Source organism: Peromyscus californicus, unplaced genomic scaffold, assembly GCF_007827085.1.
Source record: "Peromyscus californicus insignis strain IS unplaced genomic scaffold, ASM782708v3 Scaffold_17__1_contigs__length_78620276, whole genome shotgun sequence".
Lineage (NCBI taxonomy): Eukaryota > Metazoa > Chordata > Mammalia > Rodentia > Cricetidae > Peromyscus > Peromyscus californicus.
In genome coordinates, this window is record NW_026294469.1 from 50,488,109 (window position 1) to 50,501,191 (window position 13,083).

The 13,083-nt window shown below is 46.3% G+C and overlaps 1 protein-coding gene across 3 annotated transcripts in view; it reads left to right on the forward strand.

The window, feature by feature from the left end:
• The first annotated feature begins 206 nt into the window (after positions 1-206).
• Sh3tc2 (SH3 domain and tetratricopeptide repeats 2) overlaps positions 207-13,083 on the forward strand; it is a 56,225-nt gene continuing 43,348 nt past the window's right edge. For 2 of the 3 annotated variants that reach the window (XM_052742281.1, XM_052742282.1), the window contains exons 1-4: positions 207-335; positions 7,819-7,920; positions 9,940-10,067; positions 12,628-12,733. In XM_052742281.1, coding sequence (XP_052598241.1) covers positions 215-335; positions 7,819-7,920; positions 9,940-10,067; positions 12,628-12,733 — 457 coding nt within the window. In that variant the 5' untranslated portion in view covers positions 207-214. Of the gene's footprint in view, positions 336-7,818; positions 7,921-9,939; positions 10,068-12,627; positions 12,734-13,083 lie in introns of those variants that run through there. The other variant, XM_052742283.1, reaches the window with a different exon arrangement.

The window sequence follows — 13,083 nt, forward strand, 5'->3', positions numbered from 1 at the left end:
GATAGGCATGAAGCAATCTGTAGAAAGGCAGGGAGGAGCTGCTCCCCAGGCCAAGGCCTGACAGAGCGAGGACTATCTGGCCTGCAGGCTGAGTGGCCCCTCCCACCTTCCCTGGCCTCCCCACAGCAGGCCGGATATCAAAGGCTGCATTGTGCATTGAGCAGCCTCGGTCCCTCGCGTGCCAGGGAGGAGGCGGGAGGAGGGACGCCTGCCGATGGGAGGCTCCCAAGGCTCTCCTGACTGGCGTTCCCAGGGGCCTTGGCCCAGGGAGGATGGTGCACACATGGGTGGCTGCTTCTGTATCCCTGGGGAGCGGAGTCTGCCCTGGGGCCCAGGTGAGTTTCCTGGGGGGATCTGGCCAGGGGCTTTAAGCAAGAGTGCTGGTCCAGGGAAGTTGGTGTTTTGGAGAACCTGTCCTTCCAAAGATGGGGAGATGACTGTACTCTCTGGCTGCCTCTTGTCTCCTTCTGGTTTGGTGTTTCCATTCTGGGTGCAAAAAGGTGGTGAAGTCTGGGGTAAGCATCTCCTTTACCTGAGAAGCGGGCTCTGTGCTGGGCCTGTGCTTTGTGGCGGGGGAGTGAGGGCCGCTCCTGGCAGCCGCTCTGAGTGTGTGACTAAGCCCTTCCTTCCTTTCTTCCCAAGATTCCCTAGGACAGGAAGAAGGCGCCACAGTGAGTTCCTCTGTGGCCCATGGACGGTCATAAATTTGGCCTGGGTCACTCAGGTTATTCGCTGTTTTCTTCAGGGCTTCGGCCGCAGAGGAAGCCTAGGCGGTTTCCTCCCTCCTACCTCTTAGGGTGACTTTCGGTCCGTTGAATTGAGGTCATGGAAAGTTAGGTTAAGAAGCTGTCCAGCAATCTGGACTCAAGGGGGCCAGTCTTCCTGGTTTGCCTGACACCGAGGGCTTTCCTGGGTTGTGGTCAGCTCTAAAACCCAGACGGTCACAGGGAAGGAACCAGGACAGCTGGTCACAGTGTTGAAGAGCTCCTGCCGCTTTTCACAGCGCAGCCAAATGAGACCCTGTGGCCTCGCTGTAGGACGTTCATCCGGATGAGTGGTGGCTCTAGGGGAAAAGGGGGGGACTCACTTGGGAGATGGAGGAACATCACTCTAAGGCATCATTCTGCACCTTCATTAGCGTCACATGTCTTCCTGGAGAGCTACCATGGTTTTGGTAAGCACTACCATGGTTTTGGTGAGCACTACCATGGTTTTAGTGAGTACTACCATGGTTTTAGTGAGCACTACCATGGTTTTAGTGAGTACTACCATGGTTCTGGTGAGCACTACCATGGTTCTGGTGAGCACTACCATGGTTCTGGTGAGCACTACCATGGTTCTGGTGAGCACTACCATGGTTCTGGTGAGCACAGCTGGGAGGTTCCCCTAGCTAAGGGCTTTCCTTCTGACTGACTGCTTCCTTCTGTGGTCTTGTGACTTGGGCTCCTCAAAAGGACTTGAGATTTTTAAAGGGAACCCCAAACAAGTCAGAAGTCCTGGCCTACACATTTTGACACTGACAGCAAGAACTTCTTCCCAGACAAGGGACACCAAGAAACCCACCCAAAACTGTAAGCAGATGAACTCCAAACATTACAAAAGGCTCTGACAAATTTTGTTTCTCCAAATTTCTGGGTTTATAGCCTTTTCAAACCTTGCCTCCAAGTCCTGTTATCTTTGTACCCCATGAGGACAGACATAGTGAGGGCTGTTTGGAATCACAGGTCTGGAAGCCAAGGGACCTGGAGTCCAGGTCTGACTCTGTTTACCTCCAGGTGGGAACATGTTGTTGTGGTCAACATGGGCTTTCTGGCCTAAAGGTCTGAGTTTGAGCTTGGTTCTTTCGTTCACAAAGAGTAAATTATTTAACTCCTCTGTTTCAGTTTCCTCACCCTTAGGTTTTATGACCCATCATACTTTCCTTACAGGGTTGGGGGGGGCGGGGCTCAAGTCTTCACATTCAGCATTGAAAACAGTCCAGCTCACGGTTAATCATGCAGAATAGATATCAGGCCTTGTTAATGATATTTCTGTGACTCTGGCATATCACATTCTCTGGGGGCCATGTGGTCCTCTACAAAGTCTGAGGTTGTAATCTGCTGTGGAGATGCTCAAGGCTCTGCCCCTGACACGAACCCCAGCTTCAATGGGAGGAGCTCAGCCGCTGTTTGACGGAGTCCCATTTGGGACGAGTTCTGTGGTGCGAGACTAGGAAGCTGACACTGAAGCTGTCCTCGAAGTTTCGTGACACTGTCATCCCGTAATTATGTCCTTTCACTTTTTTTTTTCATCACTGGCACTGGGTAGCCCCTGGGTAGCTCACTATTAAATAGGCGCCAACTTACTATTTATTCTGTCACAGTTTCCCGGTCCCTTCTTCCTGTGCTGTTCTCCACCCACCCGGCTTTTCCTGAGGGAAGTCGCTAGGGATGCATCTGAGGCCAGATGGTGTAAACATTTCCATTCTAGCCTCCCGGTATATCCTAGGGAAATGTCACAGTCTGAGACACTTCTCTGAACAGCTTAACATTTGCATGACCTCAGGCAAGTCCTTGGGACCTTTGAGAAGCAGTTATCTGACAGTGTGCTGCGTTGAGTGGTGGTGGCGATCACAAGAACTTTGGGGAGGATTAGATTGGACAGCGTGTCTCATAGACACGACTTTCAGTGATGGCCAGCTGTTCCACTGTTAGCTAATCTGGGCCACACCTCATCTCTAATTTGCTATTCTCTACCGGAGAGAGGTCTGTGTTCTGGCTGCTCCTGCTATTGGGTCTGTTTAGGTGGAAGTTAACAGTGAGGACCAAACCATGTGTCCTTGTGTATAGGGAAAGGCAAGGGAGAAGAAGGTTCGAGATACCGTGGGACCCTGGGTGGCTGCCCAGGTTTGCCTTGCTGTAACGGTAATGGAAGCTGGCTTGGGCTGCCCTTCCTGGAGCTCCTCCTGGTCATGTTTCTCACTTTCTGCAGAAATCTCCTACTAGCATATGGTGAGAGGGCAGGTCCTGGGCAGTTGCCAGGACCTCTGACTCCTCCCCTTCGGGTTTCTTGCCATCGTTAGTCACCAACAAGTGCCCACTTCAGATCCCAGAGGAAGCCATGTCAGAAGTGCCTAGCACTTGTGTCTTATCTCCGACACCCCTTTGAAGTGATTTGGCAGGAGTTCTCATATAGAAGAAGTAGGGGAGATTTTTTTTTTTTTTTATGGACACTGTCACTCTCTTTTCAGCCTTTCTAGTAAGACCGACTCATTGATATAATCACAGGGGGAGGGGAATGCACACAGCAATAAACAGGGCACCACTCTGGATTTAAAAGGGTGGAGAGACATTTTTGAACACAGTGATGGTACAGGGTGTTGGAATAATGAGCCCCATCCACTTTATCATTTTGTGGCATCAGAACGTCTTCATTTCTCTGTTTGAATAAATAAAAAAGTTGCATCTATAATCAGGGTCCCCTGGCTGGCTCTTTCCAGTCTGACTCCCACTTCTCACTCAGCAAAATCAATCACTTTTGTGAATTCTGTGGGTTTTTCCCCCTCTTACAGATCCATGCACACTCAATCATTGCAAAGAATACTTTGCCGTTTTAGACATAAACAAAATGCTATTGTTAGGCAGCTAGCTTGCCGACCCCTCTTTGCAGTCTGAGATACATCCATATAGATGGATGTAACTATAGTGAGAGACTGTTTTTTTTTTCTCCTAGCAATCAGATGTGGGCTTAGCTCGCAAAAACTGCCGATGGTGTGTTTTCTGGGTCAAAGGAAAAAAATGTGGGTGAGGTAATAAAGAGCATGTGGGGAAGCCTTCAATGTTGGTTTTCTTTAAGTTTTGGGGTGATGGTAGGAGCAGAGAAGCCAGAAGAAGAGAAGGGGGAGGGGCCTCATTTCCAGCAAGTTTCTGTGTTGGGATGCTTTCCTCATCAGAGACCTTTGACCTTAGAGTTCCAAGGTCAGCTACTATAGTAGAAATAACCAAGTCTGTCCCCAGTGATTTGGATGACCTCTGACTCGTCTGTTAAGTTGCTGTGCGATCTTGGTAAAATCGCCACTCATTTCTGGGCCTACATTTCCCAACATCCATTTTTTTTTTTTTTTTTTGCGATGTTTATTTCTCCCTCATAGTTGTCTTCAGTATTTGGCAGGCCAGGATGCCTTCTCTTTTTCTTACGTTAAAACACAGTATCATTGACTCTGTTCTGTCGCTTTATGCTGTTAAAACTACAGTCCGGTCTCCTACTTCCTCCCTGATTTTCTAACAGCTCTCCAGCAGGCCTCTCTGAGTCTCCTGCTTCCTTTTCTGTATTCCTTCCTATGTTTCTCCTAGCGGAGTGATTACTTTTATGAGGCAACTCCACTGCCAAGAATGTCCCACAGCTCCCCGCTGCTTACATACCCATCCCATCACGTCCGCCTGCCAGAGTGCGCATCTCTCCTGGCCCTACTATGTTTACCAAGCAGGGCCCCTTACCTGCCCAGCATGTGCGGGTTGGCCATATACACATACAAAGCTCATCACTACCCTGCATGCTTATTTCTCATAGATTAAAAGACCTTTTAGTTAGACTTGTTCATTATATTTCATGTATTTTGCTTCCATGTATGTATGTGTACCACATGGATGCTTGGCGCCTGAGGAGGTCAGAAGAAGGCATTGGATCCCCTGGAACTGGAGTTACAGATGGTTGTGAACGATTGTGTGGGTGTGGGGAATCGAACCCAGGTCCCCTACAAGAGCAACAAGTATGGTTAACTGAGAAGCCATCTCCCCAGTGTGCCCTTGAAGGTTTCTCATGTGCTTTCCTGTATACTCCAGGTTCAAGTTCTTTGATGACTGTATGCGGTGTTAGTGTTCTCTTCTACTCTGCCCACTGTGCATCACTCTTCTACACCTTTTGATTAGCACAAATTCTTGAATTTAATGCCTTATAGTCTATGAACTATTTTGAGGAAGGGAAGAATAGGTCTTTTCCGATCCTGCTTAGAAAACCATTGGCAGCTTAAATTATGCAGATAGTCATCTGCAGTTTCTGCAAGTTTATTTTTAGAGACATCTTTTAAAATGTCCCGCCCTCCCTACCCTTGGGGCTGGGGATCAAACACTCGACCTCACGCTCCAAACCTCACATCTCCTTTACAGGCCATGCGACCTGTGCCCCACACCAGGGGCATTGCCTTGGACTTGCCTTCCTGAAGGTAGGCTCACTTCACAGGCTGCTGCTGTCAGATCTTCCTCTGTGCAAGGTCACAGCGAGTGACTGGGTAGGGTGGGCTGTGGTGGCTGAACAGCCTGTACTTGGCAGTGGGCAGCAGCCACTGACCTCTGCTGATTGTATGGGAAGGAACACCCCGGGCTATAAGTCCTCCAGGTTTCAAAGTCAAGACAAGCATTTTGGGGTCAATAAAACATTTTGATTTCTAAAGGGTATTAAGCAATTAAAACTAAAAATTCACTTTGTAAGGGAGGAAAAAGAGATGTTTGGGCGTTTACGCTAGCCTGTGGTTAAAGTTTGTCCTAAGGTAGGAAAGCAGTTGCTACTCCCTATTGCTCCTCAGGCCAGTGATGGAAACACCATCTAGAAATGCTAGAAATGCAGAATCTCTCTGCTCATCTCCGAGCAGAATATCAGTACTCAGGACGATCCACTAGGCGCTCACCACGTTTGAGGAGCACTGGTCTGCTCATGCGGTTCTCAACCCTGCCCTAAACTGATATCATCATGTGGCGATTTAAAACAAAGGTGTCCCTGACCCTGTAGCTGCCCTGCAGATCACGAAAGTCAGAATCCATGTTGATGGAGCCTAAGCATGCACATACAAAACCTAACCTGGATGACGCAAATGAACAGCCAGGGTTCAGAAGTGCTGATCTGGGCAACTTTTTCTTTCACACCTGGAGAAATTAAAGGCCCCAGAAGTGGACAGGTCACATGCTGTGTCCGAGTCATTTGACCAGTCCACGGAGAGGTCTCATGGTTTCCAGCTAGTGTCTCCCCCACTCCCCGCCCCATTACTTCTGACTCCTAGGGACAGAACTACAGCATGATTCTGATGGCCTTGACTCATTGCTGCCAGATTGGCTACTCACGGCTTAGCTTTCACCACTGAGCAGCTCACCCGGTTTTCCGCACAAAGAGCTGGCACTTACTTCTGCCCACTCACGCTGAAACCCATTTTGTTCCCACCGTCCGTCAACCGTGCTGACTGCTCTCACAACAGGAAGAAAGGGAGAGAGACCTCTGGGTGTCAGGATGCCACCACGGAGGCCCACCGTGGAGAGGGACCAAGCCTCTTGACAATAGTCTGAGGACTGAGGTTCGGCACTGGCTAGGGTGATTAGGGCTGCTTGAGTCTTGTCACGTGCTTTGGCCGTGTCATTGAACTACAGCTCTAGAGGGCAAGACTCGGGGGGCCTAGACACCTCCGACCCAAATTTTATAGGCAGTTGTGAAGATTAAATAAGTGACTTGTGGTGGAGACAAGATTATTAACCTTCTTTCCCAGGAGGAGGTTATGCTTGCTTGCATGGTTCTGGTCCAGTGGTTTAGTTCTTGAGAAATGTTGTGGCTGAAAGGACAAAGTCCAGCAGCCAAAATTAATGTGCTAAAGACTTGAGCTCCTGGTGTCTGGAGAATACCATGAAAGAGGCCAGTCCTGGCAGGCTATCCAAACGTTTGGGTTCTCTGGTCCACACAGAATGAAGACCCGTCATGGGCTATGTATTATTGGTGGTGTCCAAGCTGTGAGCATGATTCATGGGGTACTATAGCACAAAAGATCTACCCTGGGCTGGGCCTGCTCCAGGGTTGGTAGCTGGACACGCCTTTGCATCTGCGGCAGTGGGTACATTTCTCTGCTCTTTCTACTTCCTCAAGCTTTTTCACTGTACTCTCTGCTCTCTTTTCAACCTTAAGCAATCAAAATACCACTCCTCTAACCTCACCCTGGTCCCCACCCTGTGTTCCAAACTGTCTTCTCCCTTGTAACATTTATTTATATTTATATCGTGTGTGTGTGTGTGTGTGTGTGTGTGTGTGTGTGTGTGTGTGTGTGTGTGTGTGTGTAGAGGTCAGAGGACAAGTTGCAGCTATCAGATCTTTCCTGGGGATTGCAGTCAGGTTGTCAGACTTGTTGGCCTTTGCCTACTGGACCATCTCATGCATCTATCAACCCGCAGTCCTCCTTCTTTGAACTATGTTACGTCGGTGGTGGTCGTAATGCTGCTTATGATGGAGCCCAGAACCTTGTTCGTGTTAGGCAAGCACTAATATAATAGCTTCAGCCTACACCCTTTACTCCACTTCAGTAGCAGCAAAAACAGGATCTCTTTTAAGAGCGGGGAGGATAGAGTTTTTGGATAGGACCCTGTTTTGTGGGCAGACAGATGGACGGCATGGGGACATTACAACCATTCCTCAGCCGTCTCTCTAATGATACCATTCTTTCTTCTTCTACTCCAGTCTTCCCATACCTGCTCATTGATCCAGACCTTGTTGCAGATAGCCATAATAGTGATCTGTGTAGGCTCCACATGACTGGGGTGCCTTCAGCACACTGTACCCTGGGACTGGGTTTGACCTGTGGGTGTGACTGGTTAGTGAAATGGGTACACCCAGGAGGCTGCAGGATTGAGATAACACATGTGACAGTTCTTTGACAACAGCTGGCTACTAAGTAATCATAAGGCAACTGTGACAGTAATTCTTTCAAGCCCCTCGTCTTGGAAAAACCGCTGGCACTTGGTAGGAACTTGCAGTCCATACTTATGACTTGCATATACTGTTACAAATGATCTTTTGCTTCATTTTCTTCAGGTAAAGAAAGTCCTTCCAAAGATCTACCTGGATCAAGTGAGGAGGACATAGCCTCACTTGAAAACAAGGGAAAATGCTTCCTGCCACAGAATATTACTCAAGGTATCTAAATCACACAGATAAGTTCAATTAAAAAAAAAAAAACACTTTCTGGATAGAGCTTCCTTGTCTCTCCGTCTATAGACCCCCCCCCTTGCCCTTGTCTCTTGTTACATCCAAGTGCATCTGTGTAAGTGTGTCTTTATTGTATTGTTACACTCACAAACCTTCCAGACTGTTAGTCAAAGCTCTTTAGAATCTGGAATGTATCAGGAACTCCATATATAATTTCTGGGCTAGAGAAACATTATTGATTAGATTTTTAAGGCGATATGGGGGGCAGGGCTAAATTAAACAAAAAATGGTGCATTCATCATGGTACCTTAAAGAGTTGTTTGTATGCAGTTGGTGTCCAAAAAACGTATGACAAAGACACAGATTGAGAAATGAATATTTGGAGGACCTGTCCATATTCTGTATAACACTTACCACAGTCTCTTCACATTCTAGGCTCTGAGTAAATATTTCTTAAACAAATGAATACTAAAATGAAGACCTGAGTGTGTAGAATGAGATTGGCTGGGTAGAAGCTTCTGAATGAATGTTTTAGAAGCAGAAAATGATTTGGAAATCAATGTGATGGAAGATATCCATTTTCATTAATATCTTATGAGGTCCTCTTTTGTGAGACTTCAGTGAAACTCACAAAGAGAGAATTCTTATTAGAAAATGATATCATTGAGACGAGCCTTACAGCAGAAACCAGACGACAGACAGGAGGTGTTCCTGTAGCATAGCATCTGACAGGCAGTAGTTGGGACCATTTTGAGAGCAGATCCTGTGTCAGGAGGTCTGTTACATGGCCCTTACACAGTCTCCTCTTTATGGCAACACCCAAATGCCTACCTATCAGATGGGAAGGTGGGAAGCAAAATCTCAAAAAGGAAGGTGACTTGACTGTCATATACTTAATATGTGATGAAGAGGAGGCTTGAGCCCTTGTGTTACTCAGGGTTCTCTGAAGGGACAGAACTGATAGAAGAACATATAAAGAGGGTTCAGTGGAGTATCTTATAGGCTGTGGTCCAGCTAGCCCAACGATGGCTGTCTGCCAACAAAACTTCCAAGAATCAAGTCGTTGTTCTATCCACGAGGCTGCACGTCTCAGCCGGTCTGCAGTATGTGCTGGAGTCCTGGAGAAGTAAACTCTAATGCCAGTGAAGGAATAGACTTGTCAGTGAAAGCCAGGGAAAGCAGGCAGAGAGCGCAAGCATCCTTCTTCCATGTCCTTTATATAGGATGCTACCAAAAGGTGTGGCCCAGATGTAAGGTGGATTTTCCTGCCTCAAAAGATCCAAATAAAAGATGGGTCTTCCCACATCAGGTGATTTAATTGAGGAAAAAAAATCATCACAGGTGTATCCTCCAGCCCCTTGGGTTCCCTGGTTGTCATGAAAAATGTTAATCCTGGAGCATGAGAAACAGGTTGTGAAAATGTGTGCAAACAACTCCTAAGATAATGTTTATTACCTATTATAAATTTGTGTGTATTGGCTGGAGAGATGGCTCTGCAGTTAAGAGCACTGACTGCTCTTCCAGAGGACCCGGGTTCAATTCCCAGCACCCACATGGCAGTTCACAACTGTTTGTAACTCCAAGATCTGACACCCTTACACAGGCACATGCAGGCAAAACACCAACACACATAAAATAAAAGTAAATAAATTTAAAAAGAAATATGTTTAATAAAAAGAAATTTATGTATAAATGCATTCCCTTCACTTTGGATAATGTAGTTTTCCTTTGGAATTTTCACACATCATCTTCTGGAAGCACTGTCTACTTTCGCTGGGTCTGTGTCAGCACCTGAGCCAAAGTGACCACTGTCCACCTCTCCAGAGCCCTGCTGGCCTTAGTGTCTTTCCCTATCCCTGGGAAGGACACCTGAAAGGGAACTTGGAGGATCCTTTAGCCTACTCTGATCTATTGTCTGGAGGACACTGATTTAGGGTTTGTGGGGGCAACTTTGCCCCTGGTTCTTTCTTTCACTGTGCACCCAGCCTTGCGTCTCTCTTCTTTCAGACCTGGTGCTCTCTTTCTGTGTGAAGAGTCGCTCCAAGAGGTGTGTCAACGCAAGCTTACAGGAAGCTGCACGGAGGAGGCTCTGGGCCCTGGAGAATGAAGATCATGAAGTCTGTGCACTGTTTAAGGTGAGCTGGGATGACCGGCTCTTAGATCCCAGGTCCCCAATAGCAAGGACTGTGCCTAGAACAAGGTAAGTCCCCAAAGAAACAACTGGCTGCCTAAGGAATGAGTGACCTAAGCCAGAGGAACCCCTCCCCTGCTAATTTTGGGCAAGTTACTTGCATTAATGCAGAATAAGGATATCTATAGCAACTATAAAAGTATACTCCCGGTTCCCCAAGGTGCTACATTTGAACTTTGTTTTGTTACTAGGGCACAACATTCACATATTTTCCCATTGTGATTTAAAATGCACAATTCACTTATGATGATTGTTTCCAGAACATTCTATCCCCATCGCTCCAAGTTCAATCTCTGTGTCGCAAACAACTGTCCATTTTCTCCTTTTCCTCTTGGGTCCTGGTAAACATTGAGCACATTTTTTTTTTCTTCTGAGACAGAATTTCTCTGTGCAGCCCTGGCTGTTCTGGATCTCACTCTGTAGACCAGGCTGGCCTCGAATCACAGAGATCCGCCTGAGGTGTGCACCACCACTGCCTGGCAAGCACATATATTTAAAGTAATAATATTGCCAATGAAAAAAACCATAACTATAAATATTGGAATGAGAGGAACATTGCAATAAATCAGATGGATTTTCATAGTAGATAGATGCTTAATAGTTAAGCTATATTTGGTATTACCAAAGGTCTGATCAAAGAATGAGAGTCAGAAATAGAGAGAATCTGTTGCTGTCAGTGGTAGGGAAAGAAAGCATTGCTTTACGTGACAAATTAATATGTCTTATCATTTTCATTTCCTCCTTAATCTGGTACAAGTGGAAAGGAGAAAAGCATTGTGGCTGACATGTAACAGAGTGACAGCAGCTGGTTTTTAGGAGAAAGCAAGGCTACGCCTGTAGAGAGCTTGGTTTTGTACATGGTGCATGGGTAATGGTATCCGCTCCATAATTAACAGCTAAAGTTAAAAAAAAAAAACATGTGTTCCTGAGTGTGACTGTGGTGTATGCACATGTGTGTGGATGCACATGCCCCTGTGCAGGCCACTGTGCTCGGACATTCAAAGAGTCTAGAGGGGGACATTAGGTGGCCTGCTCTGTCACTTTTCACTAAACTGATGGCCAACAAGCCCCAGCATTCCTCCAGTCTCTGGTCCTCCCCTCAGTACCGGGGTTACAGGTGCAGTGGCTGCACCGGGCTTTTCCTGCGGATCTGAACTCATGACCTCGTGCTTGAGCAACAAGTGTTTTTACCTACTGAGCCATTTCTCCAACCCTGGGCTTCTAAATTTGCTTTTATTCTATTTTAATCCTCGGAATTCGGGAAGTGAAGACACTAGCTGCCGATGGCTTTAATGAATTTCTCTTGGATTCAAGTCACCTTTGCTTTGGGCAGGAGCAGGGTTTGATGGCAAGAGCTATCCATTTAATTAGGTCATGTCTTGAACTAAGTATGTTTAGGGGTGGAAGCTGAGGTCCGAAGTTGGCTATATCCAAGAGCCAGTCAGGGCTTACTCTCTGTAGATGACCCTGGGCAAGTTACCTCACCTCTCTGTGTCCTCATCTCTTTGTTTCCAAAATGTTATGAGCTTCATGATACTATTAATCATAACATCCATCCTTATTTAGTATACATCTTAGAGAAAGTACACCTTGTCCATTAGGCAGGGTGCCATACTTCTTCGTCTTTCATTTGAGAAGTGGTTAGATGTTACAAAAGCCATACAGTGGATTAAATACCATGATTGCACTCTTTTCAGGTATTTATTGTGGGAGCTGAATGAAGTGTTGCTCGCAAAGATTTGCCTTGCAAAGGTCTGACATCTAGCAAATTCAATATATATATATATATATATATATATATATATATATATATATATATATATATATATATATATATATATTACCCAGCAGTTCTGATTGCTCACAAGATCTATACCTGCTCAGGATCTGGGGCCTCTGAGTCGCTGGTGTTGAGGGGATGCAGATTCCGACCTTTCTGGACTTGGGGCTCTTCTTTCGGATCCTCTTTCCCTTAGACTCCCTAAGGATTGGGTCTAGCAGTTGCTCTCCATGGCAGTTCCTGGCCCTGGAAGAGGATGTTCAGACCATCACTCTGAGCAACCAGCAGAGAAAGACTGGGGAGAGGCAAGTGCCGCTGGGTTCAAGCCTACTTTGGTCCCATATTGGACAGCAAGAGGCTCCTGGGCCTCTTCTTGTTCTACTGATGAAGCGATATTGGCAGATATTTTTGGAGGTTGTTGTGTGGCTGCATTTTCGAACAGAAGATGCATATATTCTCCACTGAACTGCGCTTCTTAGAATCACATGTACCTGAACAAGCAAGGATGTGCATAAAGATTTATCTATTGAGGTAGATTGTAAAATAACCCCAAATGAAAGGATGGCATTTGTAACCAGTAAACATAATGTAGACCACTCACTGATGGGAGAATGTTTTACAACATACTGCTTAGCAACAACTAAGTTGTTGATTGATCCTTGGTCCTCACGTGATCTTCTTAAAGAACTCTGTTATCACAAGCTGACTTGTTGCTCTTGTTCAGGACCTCTCTGCAAGGCTGGTGGGCATCCAGTCCCAGAAGGACCAGTTCCTCATCACCTTCAAGACTGTGGAAGAAATCTGGAAGTTTTCCACCTACCTGAACTTAGGTATGCCCTGGGTAGGTAGAGGGGAACATACTTCTCAATCTAGCCAGCTCATTGAGCCTGATATCAGGGAATTGGCTTGTCTCTGATAAAGGAGATGCAGCTCTGAAATGGACGGTTAGCTTTTCGAAATATCATAAACTCTCTAAAGCTAATTCCAAAATAAGTATTAACTATACTCTAAAATGTCTGTGAAGAAGCTCATTTCCCTACCATCCAGGGAGAGCTTTTTAAAACTGACATAACTGGGCAAACAGTTTGGTGAGCTGCCGAGTCGGATGCAGTGAGATAGATGTGGAGTTCAGTAGGAAGAAAGACTCCTGAAGAAGAGCGAGAAGCTGCTCAAAATACTA